Source organism: Scyliorhinus canicula, chromosome 7 (genome assembly GCF_902713615.1).
Source record: "Scyliorhinus canicula chromosome 7, sScyCan1.1, whole genome shotgun sequence".
In the NCBI taxonomy this organism is placed as follows: Eukaryota; Metazoa; Chordata; class Chondrichthyes; order Carcharhiniformes; family Scyliorhinidae; genus Scyliorhinus; species Scyliorhinus canicula.
This window is the reverse complement of record NC_052152.1, coordinates 141471733-141495687: the sequence shown is the minus strand read 5'-3', so window position 1 is coordinate 141495687 and position 23955 is coordinate 141471733. Positions and strand designations below refer to the sequence as shown.

The following is a 23955-nucleotide window of genomic DNA, read 5'->3' as shown; positions in this document are numbered from 1 at the left end:
ATTCATCCATGTGGAGTGAACCAAATTGGCTGCCGACTGAGATCCGTGATGCTGGGGACTTCCAAAGGCAGCCAAGATGGATCATCCACTTGGTACTTCTGGCTGAAGTTTGTTGGAAATGCTTCAGCCTTATATTTTGCACTGATGTGCTGGGCTTGCCCATCACTGAAGATGGCAATATTCAACTCACCTCCAGTGAGTTAATTGTTCACCCCATTCATGATGGATGTGGCAGGACTGCAGAGTCTAGATCTGATCCGTTGATTATGGAATTGCTTTGCTCTGTTGCTAATTAGCGATTTAGTATGGCCAATCCACCTAACCTACACATCTTTGGACTGTGGGATGAAACCGGAGAACCAGGAGGAAATCCACACAGACATGGTGAGAATGTGCAAACACCACACAGACAGTCACCCAAGGCTGGAATCGAAAATAGGCCCCTGGCGCTGTGAGGCAACAGTGCTAACCACTGTGCCACCAATCTTGGTCTGCAGTCATCTAATAGCCCACATATTTACTCTAAAATCACACCTTGCTCTCCTCTTGTTAAATATTTAGCAACTGTCAGCTTCTCTGATTACTCATCAATGAAGAAAATCAGCATAGACCAGGCAGAAAAGTGGATCTGGTGGGGGTGTGGAGATGTGGGCGGGTGTAAGGACATAGGTTAGGTTATGGTTCATGGTGGTGGACAGGGCTGTCTCTGATTTGAGAAGAAGGATTGAACAGAGAAAAGTGTTTGCTGAACTAACATTTTTGCAAATTTGATGGTCTGCTTGGAAAATACAAATTTCTAATTATTTTCCTTTAGAGGAAAAGTGTAAAGATGTTTGGAACAAACTAACAGTTTTATGACCAAGTTTCTCGGAATTATAAGAATACAGAGTGTTATGACCAGCACCAGGTGGAGTTTCCCCAAAGGTTGATTTTCCAGGCGAGGCCCCTTGATTTGCCGCCATCCGGCTGTGATACCCCAAATTGTCACAAACCCAGGTGAAGATGAGCTCAACACAATGCACCCTCTGCTGGTGGCAACAAAGGGTTTAATCTAACAAGGTTCCCTTTCCCATGGATACCTTTTCCAGATGCAATGGTTATGTTTAAAAAGAAGCCAGTTTCGCCAGGCTTTCTTGAGTTAAGATGGAGTGTCAGTCACACCGCTTTATATTACATATTTTTCATTGCTGATTCATGAGCAATTTTCAGATAAAGCACAAAATCAAAGATTTTTCCACAGATGTTCCATGGCTCAGTAGGTAGTACTCTCACCTCTAAATAGACAGGTTGTGAGTTCAGATCCCCTTCTGGTTACTTGAACACCAAACCTAGGCTGGCACTCCAGTGGAGCTCTTTGACTCTTAGAGGCACTGTCTTTCATATGAGAGATTAAATCCACGTCCTACCTGAGGTGCTCCCTCTAAGTGTGGGTGTGTGGCTGCAATCCGAACGTATCAAGCAGAAAGCCAGCTGGCTACACACAACTAACATTCCCTTTAAGCTACATGGGCTATGTGACAATCTTAAAGGGATCAGGCAATGCGACAAGCCAGTTGTGCACAGGAATCAATAATTAGAAGGAAAAATGCCATCTGTTCTCTCAGGTTGACATAAAAGAACTCTTTTGAAGAAGAGCAGAGGCGGTCTTCCAAAGTCTTGGTTCATATTCACCCCTCAACCAACATCACTAAATGTCTCCTCACTATCACGCTGCTGTTTATGGGATCTTGCTGTGAGCAAATTGGCTGCTGAATTTCCTGCCTTACAAAACTGACCACACGTCAAAATTAATTCATTGATTTTAAAGTGTTTTAGGACCTCCTGAGTTACTGAAAAGCAATCTATGAATCCAGGACTTTCATTCGTTCCATTTTGAGGCAATTGAAGTCAGTTATTCAGAGTGCCTTCCCCCCCATTACAAAATACACACTTAATTTTCCACCATTATTTTGACATAGGATGTCCTATGTGGCTGTGTATATTTAAAGAGATAATCACGTGACAGAATCATCTGCCACAGCTTCCGTCTTCACCACTTTCTTTTGAGCGTGTGCAGTAATTGCCGAGCCAGAAAATAGCTTCTATAATGGCATAACGGAACTCTCCGAGCCTCCGCTGAATTTTATCAGCGGACAGTCTTCAATGATGTGAGTCATTGATTGGGGAGCACCACAGCTGCAGTCTGGGCTTCCTGCGAGGCACCAGTTGTTCCAATTTGTTGGACAAAGGCCTTGGCCAGTGTGGAAATGGTTGAGGAGTGGCTAATGTTGGCGTGACAGGTTGAAGTCAGGTGGGCGGACTGTGGGATCTCTAACATGGGAGTGGTTTTTAATGGTGGTGCATTGGTTCCATTCCTGATCCGATCAAGTCTCTGCTGTTATTTCTTGATATGGTGGTCTAAACCATACAGGCTAGCATGATGGGAGGCGAGAACCAGGTGGATTGGTAAAGTCCTTCTGGAGCAGCAGGCTTGGGTTGATGTAACTTTTTTCCAGGACCTTCCTTGTTGAAAACGTCCTTCTAATGTGAAGGGGGTGGATGGTGCTCAGGACGGAGAACAAGGGGAGCTGTTTTGATCGGAGGGTACCCGAGATGATACACATTGTTGTGTTGTGCTGAGTATCGACAAGACTGGTAAGGGATGGGTGGTACAATACTGGTGCACAGTACTCTGCAGTCGAGTAGAGCTGAGGTCCTTAAGGTTTGAGCACCTGCACCCCATGAAGAGCCAGTAAGTTTGCTAAGGAGGTTATTTCATGTTTTGATCATAGCTGCTGTTTTGCTCAGATTTTTTTTTGTATGTCAGTGTTCGATCAAGGTTAACACCACGATAAACGGCATATTGTTTGTGATTCAGTCTCTTGCCATTCACGGAGATGTTGAATTCCCCCTTGGCGCTGGCATTGTGAAGGGGGAATATGCTTGAGGCTATTTTGTTGCTGCTAGGCTGAAGGTGCCATGTCTTGCAGTAATTGACCAGCTTTGCAATATCGTTGTTCATTGTTGCCTCTAGTTTAGAAAATAACTGACCTTGAGAGGCACAGTAGATATGATCAGCAATAATGAATTTCCGAGACGGGGTTGAATGCAGATTGTTGGTATAGAGACTGAAAAGGGTTGCGGCTAGAACAGATCGCTGGGGAAGCCCGTTGGATTGTTTTCTCTTGCCACTTGTCTCATCACCCACTTTCACCCTGAACTGTCTGTCTCAGAGTAATAGTTTCATGGTGCCAGCTTATTCAGCTTTCAAGAGTTACTCCACTGCTGATTCTATCAGCTGTAAGATAACGTATTCTAAGACCTTGCAGCGCACAGAGATCAGGGATATTGGTTGGTAGATTGAAAGAAAGTTTGTGGGCGCGATTCTCCGCTGCCCACAACGGGTCGGAGACTAGCGGGAGGGCCTTCCCAACATTTTTCTCGACCTCCCGCTATTCTCCCCCCCCCGCCCCCACGGCCGCCCCACATCACGGATTGCTGCTCGCCGCTTTTTATGGCGAACAGCGGTTCTCCCCTGGCCGATGGGCCGAGTTCCCAGGCCTTTACGGCCGTTTTCACGAACGCAAACACACCTGCTCTCACCGTTCGTGAAAACGGCCGCAAAGTGCCGTCCCGGCGGACAACCATGGCACCGATTGGCACGGCTGCACCACAGTCGGTGGGCACACTATTTGTTCCTCCGCCGCCCCGCAGGATCAGTCCGCGGGGCAGCTGAGGGGCATGACGGCCCGCGCATGCGCGGGTTTGACGCATATGCGCGATGACGTCATCCACGCATGCGCGGGTTGGAGCCGTCCAACCCGCGCATGCGCGGGTGATGTCGTCGTGCGCGTCAGCCGCCGTGATGCTTGGCACGCGGGCTTAGCGACGGTCGCTAAGCCCGCGATGCCGTGCTTCACGGGGCCGCGCTGCTAGCCCCGCCCGGGGGGGAGAATCTGGTCCCGGGAGGGGGCGCGGAGGCTGCCGTGGAACACGGCCAGTTTCACGGCAGCCTTTACGACTCTCTGCATTTGCGGAGAATCGCGCCCACGTGTCTTTGGGAGGTCTATGACTTTGGGCACGCACCAGGGTTTAGACAATCTTCCTTTGCAGATAGAGCACTGCAATCTGCACTTTGTAGATCATTTCATTGATGATCAGCTACAATCGTACTCATAGAAATAGGTACCCTTTGCATGCGGCACAGTAGCACAGTGATTAGCACTGCTGCTTCACAGCGCCAGGGTCCCAGGTTCAATTCCTGCTTGGGTCACCATCTGTGCGGAGTCTTCATGTTCCCCCCTTGTCTGCGTGGGTTTCTTCTGGGTGCTCCGGTTTCATCCCACAAGTCCGAAAAGATATGTTTGTTCGGTGAATTGGACATTCTGAACGGAGAGTCGTAAAGGCTGCCGTGAAACTGGCCGTGTTTCACGGCAGCCTTAACGCCCGTTCCCGGGACCCGATTCTCCCCCCCTCCCCCCAATCGGGGCTAGGAGCGGGACCCCGGGAATCACGGCGTCACGGCCTTAACGACCATCGTTAAGGCCACGCGCCAAGATGACGCGCGGCTGCCGTCTGTATGATGTCAGCTGCGCATGCGCAGGTTGGAGCCGGCTCCAACCCGCGCATGTGTGGGTGACGTCATCACGCCATTGACGGAACCCGCGCATGCGCGGTTCCGCATTTCTCCACCGCCGCCCGACAAGATGTGGCGGCTTGATCTTGTCGGGCGGCGGAGGGGAAATAGTGCGTCCCTTTTGGATGCAGGCCCGACGAACGGTGGGCACCGATCGCGGGCCTGTCCCCTCCCGAGCACAACGGTGGTATTCCCGCCCCAAACGGGCCTCCAGCGCCCGTTTTTACGACGGCAGCAAGCAGGTGTGTTTGCTGCCGTGAAAAAATGGGCGTAAAGGCCCGGCCGCTCGGCCCATCGGCCGCGGAGAATCGCCGCTCGCCTTTTTTTTACGGCGAGCGACGATTCGTGACGTGGGTCGGGCGAGGGGGGGGAGAATAGTGGGAGGGCGCAAAAAATGTCGGGAGGCCCTTCCGCTATTCTCCCAACCGGCGTGGGCAGCAGAGAATCGCGCCCTCAAAGTGTGGCGGCTAGGCGATTTTCACAGTAACTTCATTGTAGTGTTAATGTAAGCCTATTGTGACAATAATAAAAGATTATTAGAAAAAGAATATTATTTTACCAGCACAATAGTGAAGTTAGAAATGGATTAAAGGGGCTTCTTGGGCACTTAGATCCTGGAGCAGTGTTCTATATCTCCAATAATAGATGTTGTCAATGCCTGCAACCTGCCCACTCTATTTAAATAAAGCTGATACTGGAAATTACAGAAGGGTTCAGTGTTAGTCCGGTCAACAAACAGACCATCTACGATACATGTGACACTGAAATTTATTGAGGAGTATCCAAGGTAGTAGACCCCGAGAAACTGAGATATAAATGGCAGCAGGCAATTAGAATGTGCAAAAAGAAATGAGTGATGTTTGTAATTCTGCACCTACAGGCAGGTAGCAAAAATTCTGTCTGGCAGACAGAGCTTGAGGAAAGAACATCAGACACAAGCCATCATTTTCCTTTGTAAAATTTTTTGTTTTAGAAATTCTGAGTACCCCACTATTTTTTTTTCCCAATTAAGGGGCAATTTAGCATTGCCAATCCAACTAACCTGCACATCTTTGGGTTGTTTGGGTGAAACCCATGCAGACATGGGGATAATGTGCAAACTCCACATGGACAGTGAGCCAGGACCAGGATTCGAACCCGCGTTCTCAGTGCATGCCGCCCTTCTCCTTTGTAAAATTTGCCTGAGCAGTTTCAGCCTTGTTCCCAGTCAGAAACACTTTGGAAATTTGCCTCTAACTTGGCAGTAAATCGGTATTTAGAAAGCCCAAAATATGTCTAGTTTGGGAAATGGAAAAGCAGTGAAGTTGGGAAAGGTGTCTTTCTGAATTTGGGATTGTGGTACACGTTCAGCACAGAGGAGAAGGACATTTCAAAAGCCTGGGGTATCTTTGTGTATATAGTAAATATATGAATAGGACACGACCAATGGGCAGTCAAGACACCCAGAGGTGACACTACCACAAGGGGGCAACCCATATAAAAGGACAGGGCACACATGCTCTGTCTCTTTCCACAGGCGACACTTAGCGAGAAGGACAGGGCAGATCAGAAGCATCACACCCACCACATGGCTTAGAGCAGACTGGTTAGTTAGACTGAGTTACTATAACAAGATTAGCAGGAGAGTCGAACTCATAGAGAACTGTGTTAATGGTTCAATAAATCACATTGAACTTACTTCAAAGTCTGGAGTATCTTTTGGTCAAAGCTGCATCGAGTTGCAGCCTGTGTTATCCCAGAGTACATAACACACCAGGGGTGTCTTGACAAATACATGAATCGGGTGGGAATAGATGGATACAGACCCCGGAAGTGGAGAAGATTTTAGTTTAGTTTAGACGGCAGCACGGTTGGCAGAGGCTTGAAGGGCTGAAGGACTGTTCCTGAGCTGTACTTTTCTTTGTTCTTTGTTGTTCTTTGTTCTACAGGGACTCACCAAGGCTCCTTAGACAGCACCTTCCAAACCCACTAGCCAGTGACACCCACATCCTGTATATTAATAATAAAAATACATGGGTGGCTGGAAGACATGAATAAGACTTCCTTTCTCAAAATTATTGGACATGTGCCAAATAGAAATTAGGAGCAGTTCAATAAATAACCCAGCGCAAGGATCATGCTGTTCTCTGTGGGCAGCTACTGACAGTCACTAACAATCCATTCCACCCCCTCATCCCATGAGTGAATGAATGAGAGAGCATGATTAAGAGTGAGGCAACATGCACTCTGTAATGCCACAAAGGGAAAATAAAGGGGTAAATTACAATGAAGATATGTGCAATGCACACTGTTGATCAATGTCAAAAGAATTTGGATTAGCTGGCCCTCTCGTGTTTAGAGCACATCATTCAGAAAGGTCAGAACAAGATAACTATTGAGCAGTGCTGCTGGGTTTAGGTTCTGATGCAAGGCTGAAGGAAATAATGGTGTTTTCTTTTTTTTTGCCCAGAATATTGAGTATCCATGTGCGTGTATCTATGCCTATAGTCACAGAAAAGTTGGATATTGAATGAGTGAGTGAACTTCTGCTCACAAGGGATAGAGTTAAAGGTTGGGACCTGTATGTCCACATGCATACCGTCGGTAATGCCCTAAAAATGCCATTGGAGAGGTGCCAGGCTATCTCATTTGCTGTGTATTTCCAATGGAAGAATGGATCAACTAAGTGGCCTGACAGGCAAGGCCTCTTCAATTTTTGTGACACAGCTGTGGACAGCAGGTGGGAAACATTTGACAAATGCTGCCTGTTGTTGCTTGGAAACACCAAGTGGTGTGAAAGGTGAAAATGGATATTAGCCGTTTGAGATGTCCTTGTGTGGGGATTCCTTTCTGGGTGCGCCTCCATGTGCACTCTTCTATGATGGGATTGTTTGGGAGCTGTTGTGCCTGCCTTCAGGAGTGCAGATACTTCATGGACAATTGCCTCGTTCTGGCGATGCAGGTAGAAAGCTAAAGGAAAGTCTTAACTGAATGTTTCATGTGCACGCATATCTGATTAGTATCTTTCTTTAATCCCCTGACAACAACAAGTGGATTCTCCAGAGTAAGTCTCATACAGCTAACACAGTATGAAATCGAGCAAAAGCTCTCACATGAAATTCCATGCAATTCCAGATCACAATACTGTATATACAAAAATTAATTTCAAGTATGTTGCTCATTCATTCAAAATACACAAAGAAATTAATAATGGCAATAAAAAGGGGGAAAATTACCTGATCACAGACATCTAACTTTGATTAAAATGTATTAAAACGATTCCAATGCATTGAAATAATCAGACAATGAGTCCCATCATGAGTGCATATCCTCAGCTATTCATCAAACTCCTGTTAAAAGTTCTTATGGAGAAGGGCACTAACATGTTCAAGAACAGATTTTTCCTGTAGCTGTGTGATTGTAGCCATTTCCATGAATGCATCCAACAGTAATATTGAGACAAGCGGAGATTTTCATTGTTCATGACAGGATGGCACGGTGGCACAGTGGTTAGAACTGCTACCTCACAGCACCAGTGACCCGGGTTCGATTCCGACCTCGGATGACTGTGTGGAGCTTGCATATTCTTCCCATGTCTGCGTGGGTTTCCTCCAGGTGCTGTGGTTTCCTCCCACAGTCCAAAGATGTGCAGGTTAAGTGGATTGGCTGTGCTAAATTGCCCCTAGATGGAGTTACGAGAATAGGGTGGGGGATTGGGCCTAGGTGGGGTGTTCTTTCAGAGGGTCGGTGCAAACTCGATGGGCCAGATGGCCTCCTTATGCACTGTAGGGATTCTATGATTCTATGACACTCTATTTCCATCAAAATCTTTGAGAGCAGATTTTGTCAACATCAAATACCCTTCCTGACTAGTTCAATAATCTCTGCACCCTTAATCCACTTTCCTAAAACCACAATTCGAGGAGACATCCAAAAAGGATAGTAGTCTCACCGATAGGCATATAGAAGAGATTCATGATCGGAGAATCTACTCAAAAGGATTTTAGTTTTCTGAGGTAATATAGTTGTGTACATCTCTTGGCGACCACATCTGTGGACTGTTCCCTTCAATTCAATTTATCATCTATTTTGACACCGAGATACTTGTAGCTCGTAACTGCTTCAATGCCAAATCATGAATTTTCATGGAAACAATATTACTGTCTTTTTGCTGAAATCTGTAGGTAGTTCTTTCATCTATTTTTTGTTCAGTTGAAGAGAATTGTCATCACACTATTTTACAAACCTCTCCCATTGAATTCCGACAGTTTACTTTGCTATTCTTTATAAAACCCACAACTATCAAATATTAGCACAATTCAGAATCATGCAATCATTGATCTCTGATTGAGAACCATTCGTGTAAAGAATGTAAAGTAAAGGTTTAAGTACACAGGCTTGAGGCGATCCAGTGTTAGTTGATAACAGCACAAGATCCTTCTAATGTACAAAGTGAAGCCTACTGCTCAATTACATGTTCCTCAAATGCACCAATTTTCAAACGAGCTAAAAAAAATCAACTCATTCACATCACGAGGATTGTCTGCGGACAAATAGGGGTCAATTCTCTTTTTCAATGTGAAGCCTGGCATTTTATGCATAAACTTCTATACATCCCTGCAGCTTCAAAAATTTGATTGCAAATGCCGGTAGGACAAAGCAGCTCAACAACAAACATCTCACTAGTGAAGAAGGGATAAAATGGATGGGAAATAATAGTAGACACAGACAACAAGTGCCATGAATAAGGGCCATTTAAAAGCAACTAAAAACAACTTTGGATTAGATTTGTTTTATTGTCACGAGTACCGAGGTACAGTGAAAAGTATTGTTCTGCGTACAGTCCAGATAAATCATTCCATAAATGAAAAAAAAACACAGGACATACATAAATACACAATGTAAATACATAGACACAGGCATCGGGTGAAGCATACGGAGTACAGAACTAGTCAGTAGAGAAGGTATGTGAGGAGATCAGATCAGTCCATAAGTGAGTCATTCAGGAGTCTGGTAACAGCGGGGAAGAAGCTGTTTTTGAACCTGTTAGTGCATGTTCTCAGACTTTTGCATCTCCTGCCTGAAGAAGTTGGAAGTGTGAATAACCCAGATGGAAGGGTTTTTTGATTATGCTGCCCACTTTCCCAAGGCAGTAGGAGGTGTAGGCAGAGTCAATGGATAGGAGGTGGGTTTGCGTGATGGACTGAACTGTGTTCACGACTCCCTATAGTTTTGCACGGTCTTGGACCGAGCAGTTGCCATACCAGGCTGTGATGCAGCCAGGTAGGATGCTTTCTAAGGTGCATCGGTAAAAATTGGTAAGAGTCAATGTGGACATGCCGAATTCCCTTAGTTTCCTGAGGATGTGCTTATGCTCTGTTGTGCTTTCTTCGTTGTAGTGTCAATGTGGGTGGACCAGGACAGATTGTTGCTGATGTGCATACCTAGAAATTTGAAGCTGTCAACCATCTCCACCTCAGCACCATTGATGCAGACAGGGGTGTGTACAATACTTTGCTTCCTGAAGTCAATGACCAGCTCTTTAGTTTTGCTGACATTGAGGGAGAGATTGTTGTTGTTACACCACTCCACTAGATTCTCTATCTCCTGTACTCTGACTCATCGTTGTTCGAAATCCAATCCACTACGGTTGTGTCATCAACAAACCTGTAGATGGAGTTGGAGCTAAATTCTGCCACATTGTCATTGTATTCATATCGTGACTTTAATGAAGATAAATATCCCAAGATAATTCACAGAAGTGTCAACAAACAAAATTTGACACTGAGCCACATGAAGTAATATTAGGACAGGTGACAAAGCTTGATCAAAGAAGGAGGTTCAAATGAGTGTAAGGAGGTTACACAAAAAGAAATCGGCAAGGCCACAGGGAGTTTTTAAATCAAGGGTGAGAAATTTAAAACCAGCGTGTCTCTATCCTGGGATCAGCCAGTGGGAAAGGGAGTAATGGGTCAATATGATTTGTGAGTTACGACATGGGCAATAAAGATTTGGATGACCTCAATTTTGCTGAGGTTAGATGGTGGGAGGTCAACGAGGAGGACATTTAAATAGTTAAGTCCAAAGGTAACAAATGAGTGGATGACTACTAACATGAGGGAAAGTGTTTTCTTTAAAGAGTACAATGTATGAAAATGTATGCCACTGCTGCATTATAGGTACTTGGATGGTAAAATGGACTGCATAGTGGGTTTCTCTAAGTCTTAAGTCTCAGTGCCCAAAAATATAGGATGGTAGAAGGGAATGCAAGAGAGGAGCAAAGTCAATTCTGAATGAAGACCTGATGATTCAATGGAGGGAAAGGGATGAAGGACACCACGGTGGGAGTTCTGTTGTGTCACCATAATATTACACACAATCTTAACAGTCGCCAAGTGGGAGGAATTAGGTTATTCGTTTTAATAGAGCAATAATATGAGGGGAGTGGGGAGGGGGGGGACAAAAAGCAATAAAATCTGATAAATATGTGCTACAGTGTTTCACTGCATTAGCATTTCATCATAGTAACCGCTTTACGAGTGACAATTCACCTCCCACACCGAGCATTGAGAATAAATCCTGTTTGTTTTGACATCATGTTTTGTTTGTGTCTCTTACTCCCACACCTTGGGCAAATTTGTTGCAAATTCAACCTATTATTGCTGAGGGACAATTCTCAGAAAACAAGCAAAAGCAAAATGTAGAAACTCTTTTGCCTGTCAACATATCAAAATAATAACAGTTATTTTTGCTGAGGCTGTCCTCTTCGTAACTCAGATTTCTGATTTTGATTTGAATAACCTCGAGGGTTTGAATATCTCTCTTGTCTCTCGGTTAACAAAATACCTCAGATTATGATCTGACTTCAGTTTGAGTTTGACTTCCTCTGGCTTGCACATTGAGTAGTTTAGCATTCTGTTTACTTCATTGATTGCTGTTCTGCAGTGATTAGACATATTGGACATTCAGACTGGGGCAAATTCTGCATATCATTCCATGTACTGCTTCAATGCCGATCGTGAAGTCCTTTCTCCTTCATAACTCCTTTATTATATCCAATGGTCAGCTCTGTAAATTAGTTTGGACTAAATTTCGACTACGATTTTTCCACCTTTATGTCGAGGTCCCAGGTTCAATCCCGGCTCTGGGTCACAGCCCATGTGGAGTTTGCACATTCTCCCTGTGTTTGCGTGGGTTTCGCCCCCACAACCCAAAGATGTGCAGCCTAGGTGGATTGGCCACGCTAAATTGCCCCTTAGGGGCTGGTTTAGCACACTGGGCTAAATCGCTGGCTTTTAAAGCAGACCAAGGCAGGCCAGCAGCACGGTTCAATTTCCATACCAGCCTCCCCGAACAGGCGCCGGAATGTGGTGACTCGGGGCTTTTCACAGTAACTTCATTGAAGGCTACTCGTGACAATAAGAGATTTTCATTTTTTTTTTCAAACTCATTTTGTATTTTTTCAACCACCTCCTCAGAATCTCTTAATTTGGTATAATATGCAGACGTCCGTCGAGGTGCTCACCGTGCCAAGGTTAACGATAATAACCCACCAAAAAATTGAAGATTTTGATCCTGTTGAATGTTATTTCAGTTGTATACTGTTTCTGATTTAATTTTGTGATTCCTACTCTGTGAGCATCTTAAAAACAGCCTTTGAGGTATTACATTACGTGAGTTGTTCAGCATGAAGGGGTGTCTTTGTCATCAATATATGTGGTGAAACAAGTTCCCTGAAGCACGCTGAATTAATCATAACTTCATCTCCGCTGATAGTCAGTCTGTTTCCTCCTGTGAGAACGCTCTGTGTTCCTCCATCCTGACTGCTCTTATCTTTGATATGCTCATTATTATCAGTTACACAGGGCACAAAGCATAAAAAGCAGATGATAGGAAGAATGCTGGAGCTAATCCGGATTATTTTTCAGAAGCTGCGTTGATGGTGGTACCCACCTTTGAAGCATTTGAAACTGTGGATTGACTGTGGGTTGCGAAACAGTGATGTTCTACGGCTTCCTCTGCAATAACATAGAATTGAAGAAATAAAAAACAATCAGGGGTGAAGGGGACAAGAACAGCTCTGGTCAACGAAGCTCTCCTCGGGAGTGCATGTTATATGTTCTGAAGCTGTCACTCAGACTTCAATAACAAATAGCAGTGTACCATGAAATTATCATAGTCACCTTGAAATGTGAAAAGTACTCATCTGAGTTAGAAACTTGTCACGCTCAAGTTTGGAAGCATACCTGATGGTGGATTTCCAGCACATGCCTGAACCTTGAGGCCTGCTGCTGGACACAAGTTGCCACAAACTCCAGAGGCAGATCATCATTTTGCCTGGAGGCAATTTGTACTGGCTGGTGTACTGGCAATGGAATACATGTAAGTTGATGGGGGGGAAGGTTCCCTTCAGCTGCGACATGGATGTAAATATAAAGAGCCTAACTCACCCTTTCTCTAGCAGCCTCCGGCAATCACTTGTTAGGTTGCTGTCGATCTAGGAAAGTAGTTGTGGCTTTTTCAGTGCAGGTTCTGAAGGTCTTAAAGAATTTAACAGTGAGTCCTCGAAAAGGACGTAGCTCTCTTACTTCAATATTGAAATCAAAACTGTGCTCAGTTCAGACAGCCATCTTGACAACCAAGGAAGATAGCCTTAAACGTAGCAGTGGCCATAACGCCCAAGAGGTTACACCACGAAGTTCATGCACCCAATTTACAAGCATAAGTAGAAATGAACGCTGTGTCTTAATGGAACATTTTGAACCACATGATTGTAGGGTAAAATGTTGGCAGCTATCAGGCAGTCACTGATGATGGGAGCCATCTAAGATTAATGAATTCTGAGTATTAGACAAGAAATGTAACATTCAGCATTGAAGTATGTATGTGTGATGCTTTCCGTGATGTCTTGATACCAATGCCATATTTACACTGGATATTTGTGACAGATTTTTCTTCACTGAAACTTCAGATCTGAGACTGTTTTAATTTTTTCACTTTCATTTCTTTTCTTTTCTTGCAGGCTACACGGATGGGTACAATCATGGGAGTCTACTTTCCCTGCCTGCAGAATATTTTTGGAGTCATATTGTTCTTGCGTCTGACATGGGTTGTTGGGGTCGGTGGAATCATGGAATCTTTCTTCATCGTTATATTGTGCTGCTCCTGTGTAAGTAACGATTCCCACCCAACTTGCTCATCTGAGAGATGTCTTTAACACCTAACAGAACATTGCGCTCAAGGGACACTTTTCAAGCTCGACTTGCAAAACAGGCCAAGCCAAGCATTCTATAGTCTCAATAACAGGATGAAACTGCCTTTCATTCTTCTCCCACCAGAACAGGCAAAGCCAAGAGTTGAAAGAAGAAATGACAATGCTGTGTGTCAGGGTTGTGGTAGGACACATTGCACAAACAATGGGACAATGTTGCAGCAATTTGTGTCTAATTATTCCAGGCATGTACTGAATTAGTGTTTAATTCCAGCTGTGTAACATAAGAATGTACAGGATTGGAGAAAACCACAACAGTCCCTCTGGCCAGTCCTAGTTCAATCAAAAAATGGGCAGCAGGCATTCGAGATCTATGCTAAAAAAAACAAGGCTGTAGTTTCCCTTATGACTGACTTAGTGAATACACTGTCAGTGTGGAGTTGAGTTATATGGGACAGAATCAATGCCCACCAAAACCTAACCCTAACTCTAACCCTAATGCACTGTCTGATCATAACCATGATGTGATGGAGCTGCTCCACAGCTGGAACTCTCTGAAAATCATCATTGTCTAGGATTACACTTGAACAAAGACATTTGGACAAAGTACCAGAAAGCATGTAGTACTCATAAAATCGTACCTGGTGTGAAGTTTGACAGAGCAACAAAAAAAAGAAATTCCAAGCCATATTAATGGACATCTCCAAATGCATGAAGATAGAGAAATGGAAGTAGAATTTATTCTGAGCCTCATGTAAATCCTTGGTGTAATAGCACGAGGTATCACAGAGGTTGGCTTAGAACATAGAACATAGAAAAATACAGCACAGAACAGGCCCTTCGGCCCACGATGTTGTGCCGAACGTTTGTCCTAGATCAAGAACAAATTAATCTACATCCCATCATTCTACCGTAATCCATGTACCTATCCAATAGCCGCTTGAAGGTCCCTAATGTTTCCGACTCAACTACTTCCACAGGCAGTGCATTCCATGCTCCCACTACTCTCTGGATAAAGAACCTACCTCTGACATCCCCCTATATCTTCCACCATTCACCTTAAATTTATGTCCCCTTGTAATAGTTTGTTCCACCCGGGGTAAAAGTCTCTGACTGTCTTCTCTATCTATTCCCCTCATCATCTTATAAACCTCTATCAAGTCGCCCCTCATCCTTCTCCGTTCTAATGAGAAAAGGCCTAGCACCCTCAACCTTTCCTCGTAAGACCTACTCTCCATTCCAGGCAACATCCTGGTAAATCTCCTTTGCATCTTTTCCAAAGCTTCCACATCCTTCCTAAAATGAGGCGACCAGAACTGCACACAGTACTCCAAATGTGGCCGTACCAAGGTTTTGTACAGCTGCATCATCACCTCACGGTTGTTAAATTCAATCCCTCTGCTAATGAACGTTAGAACACCGTAGGCCTTCTTCACAGCTCTATCCACTTGAGTGGCAACTTTCAAAGATCTATAAACATAGACCCCAAGATCTCTCTGCTCCTCCACATTCCCAAGAACCCTACCGTTAACCCTGTATTCCGCATTCATAACCTCACACTTTTCACGGTTAAGCTCCATCTGCCACTTCTCAGCCCAGCTCTGCATCCTATCTATGTCTCTTTGCAGCCGATAACAGCCCTCCTCACTATCCACAACTCCATCAATCTTCGTATCGTCTGCAAATTTACTGACCCACCCTTCAACTCCCTCATCCAAGTCATTAATGAAAATCACAAACAGCAAAGGACCCAGAACTGATCCCTGCGGGACGCCACTGATAACTGGGCTCCAGGCTGAATATTTGCCATCCACCACCACTCTCTGACTTCTATTGGTTAGCCAGTTCGTTATCCAACTGACCAAATTTCCCACTATCCCATGGCTCCTTACTTTCTGCATAAGACTACCATGGGGAACCTTATCAAATACCTTACTAAAACCCATGTACACCACATCCACTGTTTTACCTTCATCAATGTGCTTGGTCACCTCCTCAAAGAATTCAATAAGACTTGTGAGGCAAGACCTACCCCTCACAAATCCGAGCTGACTATCCCTAATCAAGCAGTGTCTTTCCAGATGCTCAGAAATCCTATCCCTCAGTACCCTTTCCTTACTTTGCCTACCACCGAAGTAAGACTAACTGGCCTGTAATTCCCAGGGTTATCCCTATTCCCTTTTTTGAACAGGGGCACGACATTCGCCACTCTCCTATCCCCTGGTACCACCCTGTTGACAGTGAGGACGAAAAGATCATTGCCAAAGGCTCTGTAATTTCATCTCTTGCTTCCCATAGAATCCTTGGATATATCCTGTCAGGCCCAGGGGACCTGTCTATCCTCAAGTTTTTCAAAATGCCCAACACATCTTCCTTTCTAACAAGTATCTCCTCGAGCTTACCAGTCTGTTTCATACTAAACCTCTCCAACAATATGGCCCCTCTCATTCGTAAATACTGAAGGAAAGTACTCATTCAAGACTGCCCCTATATCTTCAGACTCAATACACAATCTAGACTCACCCTCGCTCTAGTCATTCCCATATTTCTCACATATGTGTAAAAGGCCTTGGGGTTTACCTTGATTCTACCCGCCAAAGATTTTACATGCCCTCTCTTAGCTCTCCTAATCCCTTTCTTCAGTTCCCTCCTGGCTATCTTGTATCTCTCCAGCGCCCTGTCTGAACCTTGTTTCCTCAGCCTCACATGAGTATCCTTCTTCCTCTTAACAAGATATTCAACCTCTCTTGTCAACCATTGTTCCCTCACTCGACCATCTCTTCCCTGCCTGACAGGGACATACATATCAAGGACACGTAGTATCTGTTCCTTGATCAAGTTCCACATTTCAATTGTGTTCTTCCCTGACAGCCTATGTTCCCAACTTATGCACTTCAGTTCTTGTCTGACTGCATTGTATTTACCCTTCCCCCAATTGTAAACCTTCCCCTGTTGCACGCACCTATCCCTCTCCATCACTAAAGTGAAAGTCACAGAATTGTGGTCACTCTCCAAAATGCTCCCCCACTAACAAATCTATCACTTGCCCTGGTTCATTACCAAGTACCAAATCCAATATGGCCTCCCCTCTGGTCGGACAATCTACATACTGTGTTAGAAATGCTTCCTGGACACACTGCACAAACAACACCCCATCCAAACTATTTGATCTAAAGAGTTTCCACTCAATATTTGGGAAGTTGAAGTCACCCATGATGTTGAAGTCACCCTGTGACTTCTGCACCTTTCCAAAATCTGTTTCCCAATCTGTTCCTCCACATCTCTGCTGCTATTGGGGGACCTATAGAAAACTTCCAACAAGGTGACTGCTCCTTTCCTATTTCTGACTTCAACCCATACTACCTCAGTAGGCAGATCCTCCTCGAACAGCCTTTCTGCAGCTGTTATACTCTCTCTAATTAACAATGCACCCCCCCCCCCCCCACCTCTTTTACCACCCTCCCTAATCTTATTGAAACATCTATAACCAGGAACCTCCAAAAAACATTTCTGCCCCTCTTCTATCCAAGTTTCCGTGATGGCCACCACATCGTAGTCCCAAGTACCGATCCATGCCTTCAGTTCACCCACCTTATTCCTGATGCTTCTTGCGTTGAAGTATACACACTTCAGACATCTCCGTGCCTGCAAGTACTCTCCTTTGTCAGTGCTACCTTCTCCACTACCTCACTACACGCTTTGGCGTCCTGAACATCGGCTACCTTAGTTGCTGGACTACAAATCCGGTTCCCATTCCCCTGCCAAATTAGTTTAAACCCTCCCGAAGAGTACTAGAAAACCTCCCTCCCAGGATTTTGGTGCCCCTCTGGTTCGGATGCAACCCGTCCTGCTTGTACAGGTCCCACCTTCCCCAGAATGCGCTCCAATTATCCAAATACCTGAAGCCCTCCCCCCTACACCATTCCTGCAGTCACGTGTTCAACTGCACTCATTCCCTATTCCTAGCCTCGCTATCACGTGGCACCGGCAACAAACCAGTGATGACAACTCTGTCTGTCCTGGCTTCTTGTATAACAAAGTGGTTTATTAAAAACAACAATGAGATTGAACTATATATACGCACAGGTATTTACTCCTTAGCTGCTGGATCCACATTGCCTGGGCCCCTGCTCCCAGGGTCCTACCCTTGTACTCCATTGTTTGGGGTTCACATGCTCCTACACAATAAGCCCGAATGGGTTACATGACCACCAATAGATTGCCCCTTTAAGGGACCATGCGACCACATCCATCTTCCCTTAAGTCACTAAACAATATATGCTTCATGAGTTACTAACAGGTAACTATTTACAATGAGGGCAGAGCCACATAAAGGGATTAGTACAATACAGTCCTTCATAAGATCAGTCTATCAGGTGACTTCCTAGGTTTGGTGAAGTGCCTCGGTTACCTGACAGGTTCCTCCACCAGTGAGATAGTGTCCTCATCACTGCGGGAGGTTGCCACGAAGTCTTGGTAGGTGCATTGGGTGCATCCCCCTCTCCGGTTCCCTCAGAAGTAGTACGAGGGGCCTCTTCTGAACCCCATGGTTCCCTCTGCTGAAGGAACGTTAGTAGTGCCTACTGGATCTGCCTATTTAGTCATTCGGCCTACAGCCTCTCTGCACCTTATATAATCTGCTTCCATACTCCTCTCCCTTGTAAGTCCACCAGGTAGAGACAGGACCAGATGCACAATTGCCACACTTTTCCCAGGTATCGACAATGGGCCAGATGCAACATTTCTTACAAAAATTAGGTCACAGGTTTTAAACAGCCTGTTTCCAATGGTATTTCTTTTGCATAGTTTACCTCACCTCCACCTTCCCCGCCATTTTAGGGAACACCAGGTCTAACTGAGTACTTGATTAAGGTGAGTGCTTGAGTTGCTTGGTCTCGTGAACCTCACTTATTTTGTTTTCAACAATCCAGCATTCCCTCGATTATTGTAAAATTAGTTTTCAAATTTCAGAGCAACTTAGAACCCTGCCATTGAACAAACAACAAGGAGGAGTTTTATCTCCTCTTTGAGCAAAAACCATATCCAACAGGATTAAGCTCCAAGTTGTACACTTAGTACTCTTTGAGAGCCATATGGCTATTTTAATGCTGTCAATATCATCCCATCTCCACTCAAAACCATACTTAACCTTTTTTCCTTGCAAGCAATGCCCAATTTCCAATATTTCTTCCCACACGAATCTCCAGTATTTCTTCCCACACGAAAGGCTTTGAATGTCTTGTTAACTTCAAAATCCGTACCCATGTTTTCCATAACTCCATATTTGAATCCCTTCAGTCATGCTTCTATTCCTTCTAGGGAACTTAAAATGCCCACTTGAAAGCCACAGATGGAATCCTCTCTGTGTTTGCGGTGTGGCGCACATACTCCCAATTCTTATCAATGCAATTTTTGACCTGGTCGACAAGACCATCATCCTTCAGTGCCACCCCTCCATTGTTCAGCTGGTTTACACCAGCTTCATCTGATTCCATTCTTACAATCAGACTGCGGGCAGAACATATCCAGCACTGCCTTCTCTTCTTACCACAACATCATCACCGGGAGTCCCACAAGTATGTATTTTTGGTTCCCTTCTCATCTTCATCTACATGTTGTCCATTGGTGATACCATCAGAAAGCATAGTATTAGATCCCACATGTACAACAATGAAACTCAGTGCTACTCCTCCAAAACACCTGCAGTATCTTTGGGAAAGCTGGAGGAATTTAGAAAATGATGGGGAAAATCCTGTTGTTGTGGTTGTCTTATGCTGTTGGCATAGCATAAGCTGCTTCCTTGATGTTCACTCTGAGGTTCAGACGTGGAGATAATTTTAACACGTTTATTAAACTATTTACAATTCTCCTACTCGGATTCGCCGCTACTGTTAATCCTTCTATAGCTACTCAGACTGACGAACCAGTCTGCTACAATCCATGTGGTGGGTGTGATGTTGAATCAACCCTGTGTCTGTACTCACTGAGTGTCTCCACTGGAAAGAGAAAGATCATGTGTGCTGTGTCCTTTCTATATGGGTTGGTGTAATGCCCCCCTGTGGTAGTGTCACCTCTGTGTGTTTCGTGAATGCCCATTGGTCGTGTCCTATCTTACTGACCTATTGGTTGAGTGTCTGTGTGTCATGTCTCTGGTGCTCCCTCTAGTGTCTAGCTAGTCTACATGTACTTACATTAACCCCTTGTGTATCTACAGTGATGCATATCACCACAGTGGTCTATGTTGGAACAAACAGCGTCAGTAGACTGGGGGGGGGGGGGGGGGGGGGGGGAAGGATCATTTTGAGGGAGTATCAAGAGTGAGGAGAAAAATGAAAAAGTGGGACCTTAAGAGTAATAATCTTTGTATTATTGCCGAGCCATAGGCAAATTGGCATAGAGACAGACAAGTCAGGAGGATTAACACATAGCTAAAGAACTGTTATGAGAAGAGAGTTTAATTTTCATGGAGCACTGGGATCAGTACTGGACCCGGAAAGAACTATACCAATGGAAGAGGCTCTACCTGAATCAGAGTGGGACCAATGTCCTAGTCGAAAGGGTAATTAAGTGTCAAAGGCTTGAAATTAGTAAGATAAGGGAGAGACCTTCAAAAGATGAAACAAGCTTAAACATAAATACAACAGGAAAGGAAAGTATGGTCATGGAATAATTGGAATTATAGAACAGGAACATATAAAGATTGCTAAAAAAATAAAGTGGGAGGAACTTCAATTAAAATTGAGTGAAACTGTCTGCGCAGTAATGGACCTGGTGTCTGTTATAAATCAGGGAAACTGGAGGCAGTAATACATGATGAAGAACCAGATGTCGGGATTACTGACACATGGCTACAGAAAACCAGCACTGGGAATTAAACACTGCAGGCATTTAAAAGATCTACTTATGAAAGATAACATAATAGCAGTAGAAAAAAACGATGCAGCTGTTCGTAGGACAGGAATAGAATCCATGCGGATAGTGGTAAAAGATATTAACAGATCAATCGCATTAATGGGGTAACTATGACCACTTAGTTGTGGAAGGGAGGTGGAGAAAGAAACAAGCATACAAAGTAGGAAAATGAATACAGGGGATTGGATAATATTCAGTGGGAATTTCAACAATCTCCAAATTTATTGGCCAGAAAACATTGGATAGAGTAACAAGAAATGAACCAGAGTTGGTAAAAGAAGTCAAAGTAGAGGAAGATCTGGACAATAGTGATCATAATATTGCACACTTCAAAAATTGAGAAGGGCAACAGCATAACAAAGATCGAGGTAATAGGTTGAAGAAAAGTAGATTTTGAGGGACTGAGAATTTGCATTGTTTTACATTTTGTTCGGCAAAATCGTCAGGTGGGATTCTCCGACCTCCCGCGGCATGTACCTCAGTGTCAGGAGGCGGCGCACCGTTCACTGGTGGTGAGATTCTCTGGTCCTGCGGCAACGCAATCCCCCCCCCCCCACCCCTGTCTCACTACCACCACCCCGGGGGTTTCCTGGTGGGGTTGGTGACTACAATGGGAATTCTCATTGACAATTGGGGGAACAGAGAATCCCGCTTCCAGTGAATGGCACGCCACCTCCTGGCACCGAGAAACATGTGGCTGGGAGGCCGGAGTTTCCCGCCCAGCTATTTTAGCAAATAACAGTGCAAAACAAACCAGCAAGGGCTTTCTCACCCATTGTCACTCAATCAAATGACCAAGTCATTGTCACATTGCTTCTTGTGAGACCTGGCTACCACATTCCCTACATGACAAGAGTGACTGTACTTCGAAAGTACTTCTTTAATTGTAAAGCACTTTGGGCCATCCTGATTTCTTGAAAGGTGCGATATAAATGTATGTATTCGCAAAAAATGATATTGCTGCACTTTTTCAATTTGAAAATGGAAATAGATTAAGTTATATTAACCACAAAAATCCTGTTTAACATAAAGACCCTGGGGTGGATCCCCTTTTGGGAGGCGATGTTCTCCCACTAGAGTTGAATTGCACCAATTTACGATGCCCTTGTGGTCATAAAGCAGGATGGAATTTCCGAATTCCTGGCCTTGAAAATGTATGCATGCCATGGAATACGAGGAATTTCATATTCCATGGAAATTCCCGTGTGTATCCCAATATTGGGCTGACAAATTAAGTGGGCAGCCGTCTAGCGGAGTTCCACAGCCGGAACCCCCAATCCCCACACTGCAGATCGGCCACAACACTCCCCTTCCCCTCCTCCACCACAAATTGGCCATGACTGGAGAATCACGGGAGGGAGGGGCAAAGGGCACTGGTTCTGCTAAATAGATGCAAATGGGTCATTCTACCCCATTTAGGGCAGCACGGTAGCATAGTGGTTAGCACATTTGCTTCACAGCTCCAGGGTCCCAGGTTCGATTCCCAGCTTAGGTCACTGTCTGTGCGGAGTCTGCACGTTCTCCCCATGTGTACGTAGGTTTTCTCTGAGTGCTCCGGTTTCTTCTCACAGTCCAAAGATGTGCAGGTTAGGTGGATTGGCCATGCAAAAATTGCCCTTAGTGTCCAAAAAAAAAGGTGAATGGGGCTTACTTGGTTACGAGGATAGGGTAGAAATGTAGGCCTAAGTAGTGTGCTCTTTGTAAGTGCCAGTACAGACTCAATGGGCCGAAAGGCCTTCTTCTACACTGTAAATTCTATGATTCTATGTGTTTATTTGCATGGTTTCACTGGTGTGCAATGTGGAACTTGTTCACACTGCCAGTGAGGGGTCAGAGCATGGACTTTGGGCCGGTGTCGGTGCCGATTGCGATTTTTCCCTGACGCCCGATTCTCTGTCCCATCGGGGAATGCATTCTGGGCATCCCAGGTGTGACTTTATCATAAATATAGAGAACCGTAAGGGTTAATGTAATGTCTAAATCAACCACTAGAGGGAGCTAGATGTACAACTAAGTAAGGCATCGACGCTAAGCCTTGTGGGTGAGAGGTTGAGGAGAAACCTAGAGGACGACTGAAGGAAACATCGTGTGAGTGAGAGCAGATCATAGTTAATGTATTAGTGCAGAGATTAGTTGTAGATGAGTGTAGATTATATGTGTATTATTAACTGTACTATATAGGAGTAAGTGTCAAATCCAAATAAGTAATGTTAATAAATTTATAGCTTTGTTCAAGTTAAATGCTATTTGTGGTCTTTGTGAACGCTACGCCAACCATCCTTAAAATTAGCAACACAAAGAAAATCACACCGGGGATGGAAAATCCCGTCCCAGGTACTTCATTTGTTCCAAACTCAGCTGATAAAAATAGCTTGGTTGAACAACCTTATGAAAACTAAAGATGAGATAGTTTGTTATTTATGGAATCTGAGTACCTCATGAACTCGGGTGTCAAGACAGATTATTTGACACTGTAAGATTAAAATAGAATTAATGGTGCTTTTGTCTTCTCAAACATATGGGAATTGTTTTCTCCTTTTTTTTAGTCAAGGTTATCTTGAACAGTATGTACCAGCCATTTGAAAGATACTTCATTATCACTTTCTCTGACTGAGTTTGCTCTTGCCAAGTTGCTACATTGTCACAGTGAATCGTGCTTGTGAGGAAGGTGAAAGCACTACTCCTCCATCTGTATCGAATGAATGATGTCTCTTTTATTCTTCAAATTCTTTACTGCGAGACAAACACTGGCTCAATTGGTGGTGCTGTAATTGGGAATCTGCTGCTGCTGCCTTTTGCTATGTTTTCAGCTGTCCCAAATGTGAGAAAGAAGCCTAGCTCTCCCGATGGCTAAGGGCACCATTGAAATATGTAGACCTGAGAGGCTACAGGGTATTTTTAAGCTAAGTTCAATTATTTACAGAAATAAAAGCCAAACTGCAGATGCTGAAAATCTGAAATAAACACTGAAAATGCTGGATAAACTCAGTAGGTCTCGCAGCATCTGTGGAGAGAGAAACAGAGTTAAAGGCCAGAATTCTCTGTTTTGGGAGTCTATGGGCCAGATTCTCCATTGCCATATGCTGATATCGTAATCGCCGATCGGGCGGAGAATCCCTTCCGACGCCCAAATCGGGTCGGTGCTGGTTTGACACCGGTTTCCTAGTCTCCGCAACCTCCAAAATAGCACCACCGTGTCATGCGCTGCACGCCATTGGAACGGCATTGCCGCGTTACC

At 44.6% G+C, this 23955-nt stretch overlaps 1 protein-coding gene across 4 annotated transcripts in view; it reads left to right on the top strand.

Annotated features, from left to right (window-relative positions):
• The window catches only part of LOC119969424 (solute carrier family 12 member 5), a 1634719-nt gene that overhangs the window by 1253844 nt on the left and 356920 nt on the right, over positions 1–23955 (top strand). For all 4 annotated transcript variants that reach the window (XM_038803049.1, XM_038803048.1, XM_038803051.1 and 1 more), the window contains exon 4: positions 13617–13763. In XM_038803049.1, coding sequence (XP_038658977.1) covers positions 13617–13763 — 147 coding nt within the window. The remainder of the gene's footprint in view (positions 1–13616; positions 13764–23955) is intronic.